Source organism: Lissotriton vulgaris, chromosome 1_1 (assembly GCF_964263255.1).
Source record: "Lissotriton vulgaris chromosome 1_1, aLisVul1.2, whole genome shotgun sequence".
Lineage (NCBI taxonomy): Eukaryota > Metazoa > Chordata > Amphibia > Caudata > Salamandridae > Lissotriton > Lissotriton vulgaris.
In genome coordinates this window covers 389,337,009-389,347,330 of record NC_141685.1, presented here as the reverse complement: position 1 = coordinate 389,347,330, position 10,322 = coordinate 389,337,009, and the positions used below count along the sequence as shown (strand labels likewise).

General features: G+C 41.7%; 1 protein-coding gene across 1 annotated transcript in view; it reads right to left on the bottom strand.

The window, feature by feature from the left end:
• Positions 1–5,210: 5,210 nt before the first annotated feature.
• Positions 5,211–10,322, bottom strand: part of ZYG11B (zyg-11 family member B, cell cycle regulator) — a 285,114-nt gene continuing 280,002 nt past the window's right edge. The window contains exon 14 of the mRNA XM_086952450.1: positions 5,211–5,544. Within this exon, the coding sequence (XP_086808576.1) occupies positions 5,363–5,544 (182 nt within the window). The 3' untranslated portion in view covers positions 5,211–5,362. The remainder of the gene's footprint in view (positions 5,545–10,322) is intronic.

Below are 10,322 nucleotides of genomic sequence, written 5' to 3'. Positions count from 1 at the left end.
ACGTTCTATGCGAGCGTGAAACTGGCTACATTTTGGGAAGAGTTAATCACAGCTATAAACAGAAGTTTGCAGTCTAGGGTTGAAATATAAGCAAGTGTAGTGCTATTTGGGTCTTTTAAAGAAACCCGTAAGTTAAGTAAATAAAGACAGTACTTTACCTCGATCGATTTTACAAAAGTTTGCTCCTTAATATTGTAAAATTGGAGACATTGTTGGTTCCAACACTCCAGAGGTGGTGGGCAAAAATGTTAAGGACTAAGCAGTTTGAAGGAGAATATGCAAAGAGAGCCGGAGTGTTAGGAGATATACAGCTATTTGGCAGCATTTTGGAACACTTAGAACTTGGCTGTGGCGTAAAATCTACAAGTTTATTGTGTTGTGTGTAAAGGGCTAGAGGGTCCAATGGACCATATTATTCATGAGTACACCAGCTCCTGTATTCTATATTTATTTTCTACGAATTAAAGTACAATTTAATTAAATATTTGCTACATCAAGTTGGCAGCATCAACCAATAGTTACAGTTGCAAACTTTTCTGGACCTAGGTTTTTCGAAACATATGCACCACCACTTTTTTGTATTACTTTAGGTACAAGTTTGTTGTTCCATTGTTATTTATTCCATTGTTAACTATTGTATTGTGTAAGAACAAAGCACAAGCACTTTCTGGATTTAAAACATGTTTATGTATATTTATTCCAATCTATGGTATGAATTTTGCCTATTTCAACATGTTGATTATACCTGTTGAATAAAAAATTTATTAACAAATGTTTTCGAAATATTTTTTCAAAATACTAATCAAATTGACGTCAGTCTCATTCTCTTTTTGGCACATATGCCAATGAGTGTATGACTGGCGTTTCCTGCTTTTGATTCAATTCACTTGGTAACTTTCTGTATTCATTTCTCTCGGTCACTTTGTATATTCTTTAACCCATTTTCCAGGGACCTCTTCTTACAGCCTGCTAAGATTTCTCGTTACAAGCCAGGGTGACCTAACTATGGCCGGTGTATGTGTAATGTGCAGACTGAATCTTTGCCATAATGTAATATCAATGTACCTAGCATACAGTGCACAGTGAAGCATGAGATTGTATTAACAATATTAGTTATAATTACAAACCTTTTATGGGTACATACACTATCTTTCAATAAAGTTGCTACAAAATGTATAAACAGACATTAACACTATCCAGAGTGTGCTTTGAACATTGTAAAGGTTTATTACATCATGTGGCTTGTAAATTAAATTCCTTTTCAATCGTAGACTGATCACTGCTGAAGTGGCAGACAATCCAAATGATGACACAATCTTATAGCAGACACTAGGAGTTGAAACATCCGACACCCATTGTTTTAGACATATTATAATTAGGGCTCCCAGTTTTCCATTTTTACAGATAAATACAGACAGAAAACAGTTGGTTTCCTCTCAGTATTCATTTTTAAAAGTGGAAAAATACAGAAAATCATGCTTCTTTTGCGTGACTCTCCATGGTGTCCTTCATGAATTCCATTCCAACAGCTGAGCAGACAGACAGCATGGGAGCTATAAACAGGATAAGATTCCCTTAAATACAGGCATATTTTAACTTATATTTGTATATAATGTTAATATTCACCTGTGGTTGTAGGGATGTGTTATAATTGGCTGCTTTATTTGCTAAAATGAGACTGGTATTGATGTATGAGTGTATGTTTATTAATTCAATAAATGTGGAAACATACCATTTTACGACTCCATTTATTCTCAAAGCACAAAATAAATAAGGATAATTACCACTGGAATGGTCAGAAAATAAATCTGGAAAATACAGATGGAAATGTTTTTTTTTTTTAATGCCATACAACCAGGAGCCCTAATTATAATGTTTTACTCTCAGACATATGTACTTTTATAAAACTGTCAAAGGAACAATAAGATGTGTTTTCATTATTATATATTGCTTCCTAATCATACACTGGTCATTGCACATTTGCATACACTTGGTGTGTTTTTCATTGTATGCCCCATTTGTCTCCATTTCTATTTATAGCTACTTTTCTTTTTTTTTTTTTAAATATGGTCAATAAATCCGTCTCTACAAGACTATTATTCTTCACCTGCTCCTTTCTTACTTGAAGTTTCCGTTTTATTTGATTGTCTTACAGATGCTTTATCACGTTAAACAAACTGTCAATATAAATATATTATTCCTTTGGAAACACTCATTTTTTAACATGCATAATTAAATCTCATATTGACAACTTCCAGTTAACATATATTTATCCACAGGTACTATACAGTGATACCATGCCCAAAGACCAGGGACTCTTCAACAGATCATCGATCCATAAGCACTTGAGGAGGTACACCACTCAAGACAACAGTCAATGTAGTTGTGACATTTCCATAAGGAAACGCCACAAATATTTGAACAAAGAATTCTATTCTATTTCAGGGAATGGTCCTCCAAAAAAGCATGGCGAAATTGCACGGCGTAAGAACTTGAATTCGGATATTGGCTGTGGTCACCTTCCTTCTCAAATTTTTTGCCATCAGTCTCAGGAATTTGCTCAGTACCATTTTTGTCAGGTACAGGTCTAAGACAAGCATCCTGACCTAGTAAGGTCTGTAAAAACTGTAGGGTAGGGAAAACACATCTACTTTACAGACAAGGAGCCAGTGTTGGGATTGATGTTGGATATCATCAGTGGACTCCTTCCTTCAAGTGTTTTGCCTTTCCTTCCTGAAATGTGACCAGTACCATTTAATTAGGTATAGGTCAAGGACAAACAACTTTAACTAATAGGGTTTGTCAAAACCTGGAGCAGTCATTGATTTTACTCTCACTCACTTTATTCTCCTTTGTCAAGCAACTGCAGCTCTCTCTAAAGCCACCAAGAATGCTCCTCTCTTCACTCTGCTAACTAGCGAAACAAAGAGTAAAGTGCATGCATCCACAAGGGAGGTCACGCAAAGAGACAGTTCGACCCAAGCATATGCCAAGCACTCAATTGTTCTAAAATTAGAAACCTATTAGCATACTGGTAAGGATCTCTACTCATATTAGACACTCTGAAGATGAAATACCTACATTTTAGACTAAGATATTGGGATTGATGCAATTTGAGATAATGGATTTTAGTTTTTTTGGCATTCTGTTTTGCAACTTGGGGGCTGGCTTGGGCCCTGCTCCTGGGGAAATGGATGGTGTTTCACTCTTGCTTGCAACAAAGAAAGATTCTAAAAAAAGAAAAAACTGAACCAGTTTTACTGTAGCTTGTGCTTTTATGTGTTCTGGTCTCTAACAGTAGTGAGATCACAGGTATCAGATGATATGTGTCAGTGGTATTGGTTCTCATCAATGGTGGCTTGGTTTATGTGACTTTGCCCTCTGCTTGGGCAAAGCTTGAGCCATAAGGCAGAGATATGGGAAGTTCTATGGATGGCATAATCTGTGTAGACTCCTAGGATCCGGTCACCTTAAATCCAGGATGGTTGGCTCCTTAACTGTATGAAACTGGGCAACCCTCTAGTAAATATTACATTCTTCTTTTGCAACCATTTCCGCCACCTCTTGAAGACAGAAGGGAGGTAATTAAGCAAAGTCTTTTTTGACCCTGTAGAACTAATAGGTGACCTTTGCTTTACTACACCATACTATACAAGATGTCCAGGTCATTGGCTTGATAATGGTTTACAATTTCACAAGTAACAGAGTCAGAGGAAGAAGGTGACAGATACACCACGCTTATATTTATCCTGCAACTGGTGAAAACAGTGGCAGTTACTTAATATAGACACTCTTGGGAAAAATTCCCATCCCAAAGAACTCAATTGTTCATCATCTTTATAGGGAAGAGGCAGCAGGCTTGTGTGTACAGAGAACTAGCTCTGACTCTCAACCCTTGGAAAAAGGTGTTTCATAGGACAATCTTGCAACCATACCTCTCAAACTCCCATTCTTGATGTTTAAGGCAACAGACACCTCACAATACCAAAAATGATGCCTAAAGGCCTTATAATTAGCTACCGAAAGTACAAAGTGAAACTCTTACAAGAATGAATTTACCAGAACAAAAAGTGATAGCTGAGTGTTACCCTGGCATAGCTCCTCTCATGAAACTAAGATAACATCTCTGTTTACAACAGTGCAGCATTATTAGAAAGCTCCCAAAGTTGAACTACATAGCTATGTGCTCTCAGATATTTGCACAATAACAAAGGACTGTGTCTTGATGAAGCACATTCATGTATCATGAACCAAAAAAAAAAATCGCAGAAGCTGCTGAAACAAGGAAATTATCTCAATAATCATACAAAGTAACATCTTCATATGAGAAAATAACTCTGTGGTGGAAATCTACAAAGAGGGTGCATATAAGAACGATGAAGTGAGATTATTAGAAAGGCCACACTAGCAAATATGATATTCGACTACTCAGAAGAAAACATCAGTTTCAACTTATGGCAATTAAATGTTACTAAGGTGCAGCAGGTAAGTGTTATTATTGAAAACATTTTCAGACATTTCTAAATTCTTAGTGAACTCGGTCTGACTCCTACACTGCGTGCTCTCCATTCTAAAGCTTGTGACAGTTAGGAGCTGACACACCAATTGCTTTAAAATCCATTATTTACTATTCAAGTTGGAGTACCAGCCAGGTAGTACCATCCTATTTTATTTACTGTGCTTATAAGCCAAAGAAAACTTACCTACACCAGAGATGGGTCTTTTTCACCCAGGCAAAAAACACACAAGGGCTGTTCTGCATTTTGGATCATTCCAAACTATACAAATGTGTATTATATTTTGATGTTGGAAACCTGAGGGAATTGGGCATTCTTTCTCTGGAAAATCGATTTGCTTCCCATTTCTTTGGCATTGTTCATTATGTTCTATTTTTGTTCATTACTTTTAGTGAACTCACTCTGTAACTGATATGGCGACTGTGAAAGTTGAAATGAGCACAGACTAGATCATGGGACAATGGGAAATAACAACCATAATACAGGATTCAGATAATTTGAAAATACTTTACAGTGGTCCATGAAGAGGCTAGGCTATGCTGAAAAAGTTCAGTAAACTTCCTTGAAGATGTCCAGCTGTGTTGGTTACATTTTCATATTGGAAAGCTGTTTCTTTCTAAGATCTTAGAAGTGCTGTACCATACGTACAAAACTCAAAAAGCAAAAGTGGGCACTTGCTAACAATAAGAAACGTTTTTCCTGTGTCAGAGGTTTTATTCACTTGTGCAACTTTCCCTCTGTATCAATATTGACGTTCACATAGTGATCATTTCACATAAAACATTCCAACTATAACGTCGTAAATTGTAACACTGACAATCCCTCAGATATTTACTTGTGCACAATTATTTTTCATGTTGCAACTTTTTACTGGAAGGTCTTCCATGGCGTGTAATATGTTTTTCTAAACTGTCCAAAATAGACATTACTATACGTTGAACATCGGGATCAGTATGCGGATTTTCCACGATTCGATAGAGGTGGTGCAACCCTTCTTCTTCAATTAACATACTGCAATATCTGGTAGCTGAAAAAAAGGGACAAGAGGCTGATTATAATTTGCATCACTAACAGTCACATATGTCTCCAGTAATGGAATATGTAGAAAGTAAAAGAAAGCTATCCTTGTGTGGAACTCTGTACCTTTTTCAAATTATTTTAGCATATGATTTGTGGCTTATTGGCAACTATTGAAAGTACAGTAACCCCAAATAAATAATAAAACCACTCATTAACTAAAGCATTGCTTTGTCTTGCCGAAATAACCCTTTCTAACTGAAATTAGTAAACAGAAATGCTCAACTACTGTAGTAAGGATCACTCTTTATATCCGTTGCCTACAAGGTCTTGGTAACAGTGCTGGACCAGTATCTTCAGTGGTGTTAGGAGCAATGTTCCCTCTAACTTTTTTCCTCTGTGGGCGGCAGTGTAGAGTCTATGTGTGCTAGGAACCAGATTGCATGTGTGGGTGCAGCGTGAAATATCACTCCAAATATTTGCTTAAAAAAGTGGATAAACTGTGCAATTCCATACATACAGCGCCAAGTAAAGGGTCTTAAAGCAAGCTTGCAATTTGGATGAATTGGTTACACAGGCAAGTACACTTTTGGTTTAGAAAAGCACAAGACTCCAACGATGGTACCATCATAAGATTTTACTGATGTAGGTGTAATGTTACTTGTTGTATTATATATCTGAATGCAGAGACAGAAAGAAGCAGCAAAACACCAGCCAGGTGGCACTAGCTAAGCAAATATTTCAAACGTATGTGTTACCTAAAAGAAATGTAGCAAGTCTAAAAGCTTGACGTGTAAAGCATGATGGTGCTCAGACCCGTCAGGGGGCCCGCTCTGTCAGGGGACACAGGAGCTAAATTATTGGCCATGCCAGAAAATTATTTCCAAGCAGCCCCAGACGGCCGACGCGTGTCTACTGGGCAAGGGAGAGAGCACTGCTGCATCATGCAGTCAGGAGACAGCAGTGAGAGGGCCAGTAGTCGCAAGTGGAGAGTCAAGGTGCCAAGGGGATGAAAAAGAACTACAGAATGAACACGGTAAGTATAACCACCAGTCACTGTCAGTCACAGTATTAATAGTCACAATCAAATTAATTTAATTTTGGGAAAGAGTGTGATATTCATTCATTAGAGGTTTCCGGCAGCCTCCTGATGAACATCTTAAGCAAAGCTGTAAGCCATACACAGGGTATGGTAGTACGCCCAACTTATTATCGGTGATGTAAACTTTAGAACCCAAGTTGGTGAATTAGCTGGTGTGTACTCTAGCACCAAATGGTAACATTTCACCAAATACATCTCCCTTTGACAGAATTACTGAATAACGCGATCCACAGTAGGAACTGAGCTACAATTATGAACTAATTGGTGGGCAAATAAAAAAATTAAAAAACCTTATTGCAGAGGGAGGAGCCAAGATGGCGACCGGAGCGGACGTGTAGGCTCTCGGCTCCGCCAGCTCTTGTCTCCCGCACCTTCATCCTGCCTGCTATCCTTGGCCATTTCGTCAGCGGGATGTGCGTTATGGTATGCTGACTTCGCCAGCGTTACTCCGGAGCCTCTGACTGCCCGGCAACCGCAGTAATCCCGGAATCGACTTTGCTGACCTGGACCCCGGCTTGTACCTTCGTGTCCCGCCGGCCCCTGAGCACCGTGACGGCCGGGCTGCTTGTACGCCACTGCAGTGGGGACAGCGCCACCGTCGTCTGCAGTTGAAGATCCCATTTGCGGGCCGGCGGGCCGGCGGAATTTCACATTGCATTCGCTCCACAGCCCGAGTGCGTGGCTAGGTTGGGGGCGAGGCGGACCTCCTTACTGGATGTTGGTTCCGTGCTGCCTCGACTCCATTGTCGCTCCTGTTTTAGGGTTGGCGATCCCTCCTCTCCTGTCAGCCGGACTATACACAGAGGTCGCTCTGGCTCCGCGTGGACCAGTGAGCCGAGAAGTGTCCCCGGAGTTGATGGGGGCTTAAATTGTCGATCGGTGCAACTTCGTGGACCCCCACTCCTGGCTCCTTTGTTCTTTTGCCTACAAGATGGCGACGCCTCTCTGCCTGCTCCGTGAGGACGACGGCTTGCCCCCGCATTGGGACTACGATTCCACGTCCCGGCAGGAAACCAGCCCCCGCTCGCCCTTCCCTGCCCTGAAACTGCAAGACCCACAGCCGGTGTGGTCAAACGGGGATGTTTTGGCGGCACTGGGTGAGTTAAAAGCGGCGCGGAGACGTGGCTATTATGAGCTGGGCGAGAAGCTTGATGCCCTCATGGCTGACCGGGAGTGGGAGCAGAGAGTCCTTTCATCGCGGAGCCTGAAATCGCACCCGCAGCTGGCTGATAGGGATACAAGCTATCCGGGGATCCCTGACAATATTGCCACTGTATCCACCGCTACCTGTTGTTCTTCGATACCAGTTGAGAGATTGGTTAGTGATACTTTGTTTCCCTCCGACATTGAACCTGCCTTCCTGCCTCGTTCAGCATTACCGCTGTCGGACTCAGCAACTGCTCGGCCTGAACCTTCCCTACGTGCCTTATCCCCGGGGCCTCCCATCTCCCGGTGGTGGAACCTTTATTATTTGGCTGGGTTGATGAGACTCTCAACGTACTTCGGTGACCTTCCTGGAGACCGACGACGTTCATTTTGTGACTGTGTCCCTTCCCCTCCCCCACTTCGGCCATCTTGTCTCTTTGTCCCCGAAGGGTTGGACTTTGCGTGTGAGGGGGGGAGGGGAGCTCGTCCACGTTCGGGCCAGGGCTAGGCGGTTTCCACTTTTGTGAGGGTATGCCGGCGGGCGGGAACTAGTTTGGAATTGTCTCTACTGGTTTGCTCTTTGCACACACTTAGCACTGCCGTTTTAACATGCCGGTCCTATTCTGTTGTTGATGGTTGGGATAGTGGATGCCTTCGCGACTGGGGTTCTCGATAGTTTGTGGTAGTGGCGTCTCGTGCCCTCCAATCGACAAGGGGGGACCCAGGCTTGCCTACATCCTGTAAATGTTGATTGCGATGTGTGTGCTGTTTTCTCCCCTTTATGGATAAAAAGTACGGGGTCAGGCTGTTGCTCTTTTGTGGTTGGGAGAGCGGTTCCATGCGGTATGGAGGGTCCGGGGGTACATTCTTCCGATTCCCACCTGGGTCTATGTTTTTTTGCATTTATTGCTGTGTATGTAATATGGTAATTGGGTGGGGTTCGGACCTGTAATATTGTTCAGCTATACATGTTGTGATGCCTTTTCCCCACTGCTTTCGTATTATTGCCTCTCTCAGAGTTGTATTATACTGTGTGGGGATGGCGCCTTTGGTTGGGGGCTGGGAATGTTCGGAAGTGCTCCTCCTCCCGCTTTATCTGTATTTGGTGAGAGTTGTAGACTAGGGTGGCCTTTTCTCACTCTCTATATATAAGAGTCAGTTTTTCTTCTTTTTCTTCTATTTTCTTTTCTTCTCTTTCTTATCTTGGACTGCATTTCGGGTTCGTTAATGGGCGACAGGCACATTGTCGGGGGGGGTAGGCCGTAGCCTCCGCGTTGGTGCAGGGTGGGGGGGTAGATTTTATTTTTCCTTTTAGTTCTATGGGCCTTTTTTTCAACTTTCTGCGCTTTCTTTTCCTATTTTCTGTTCTGGGTCTGCGATAGGGGCTAGTAGGGAGTGGGTGGCGCGGGGGGTGGCGCAGGCATGATTTCAGCTGTTCGGTTTGTTTTTCTATTGTATTGTCACTCTGACGAGAAGTTCAACCCAAATGTTGCTATTATTTATGCTGCCTACTCATGTTGGGGAATTATTGTACGGATCCAGCTCTCCTTGCATCTATTCTTTATTGATTTTTTGGATCGGAAAAAACTTTAAAATTTAACCTTCAGCGCTCCTTCTCCTAGACGGCATGCCTTTACCAGTGTAACCGTTGATATGTGATGCTATGCCACCTGATGCCGCTAGGGGACCGTATTGCTAGCACTGGTGCTCAATGTCATGTGGCCGGCCGGATGGTTGTAGGCCCGTATTGGTATCCTTCATGTGCACAATAAAGGTTTTCAAAAATGTAAAAAAAAAAAAAAAAAAAAAAAACCTTATTGCAGTGCTGGCTGCAGGCACAGAGAGAGTGTGGGATTGGTGTTATAGCGTACACTCGGGATCTCAATGACAATGTATCACAGTTTTGTTAGCGTTGGTGAGTAAGACTATGCAGGATGCCTTTTCCAAAAAGGCATTGCTGCTGCTTGGGCGGGCGGATAGGTTGCCTTAAAACAGTATGCAAGGGGCCCTGTAAGAAGCAAAAACTGCTGTGAGCGAGAGTGAGAAACTCCTGAGGAGAACTGCCTGTGGCTCTCCATGCGCTTTGACCACTTTAAATTGCAGCTATAGACTTTTCCCTTCCTCCTCGGCTGAAGCACTAAAACAAGCTGCTCTCAGGCACTGGTGGAAAGCCGCAGTCAGGTAACTCACCCTAGGGAAAAATTAGACATTAGTTGTTATTCAAAGAGTCTGCAAGGGTGGACCCGGTACTAAACCGGACTGAAAACAAAATTGAAGTTATTCATTTGTAACGTGCCATTTCTTTATATGTTACTTTATATGTTTACCTTAAGTGTTAGTCGCTCATTGATCACCTCCAGAACACTTTTAAACCAGTTTTCTATACATATTTGTTCTTTCTAGTATGTAAAGATAAAATGTAAAAATTCCAGCTTTACGTGATTTTGCTTATTGTTGTATTGTCCGCAACATTTAAATATCTGCCCTGTGTTCATTTGATTTCAGCAAGATGTGCTTAGCCGTATTATGGTGCAATAAAG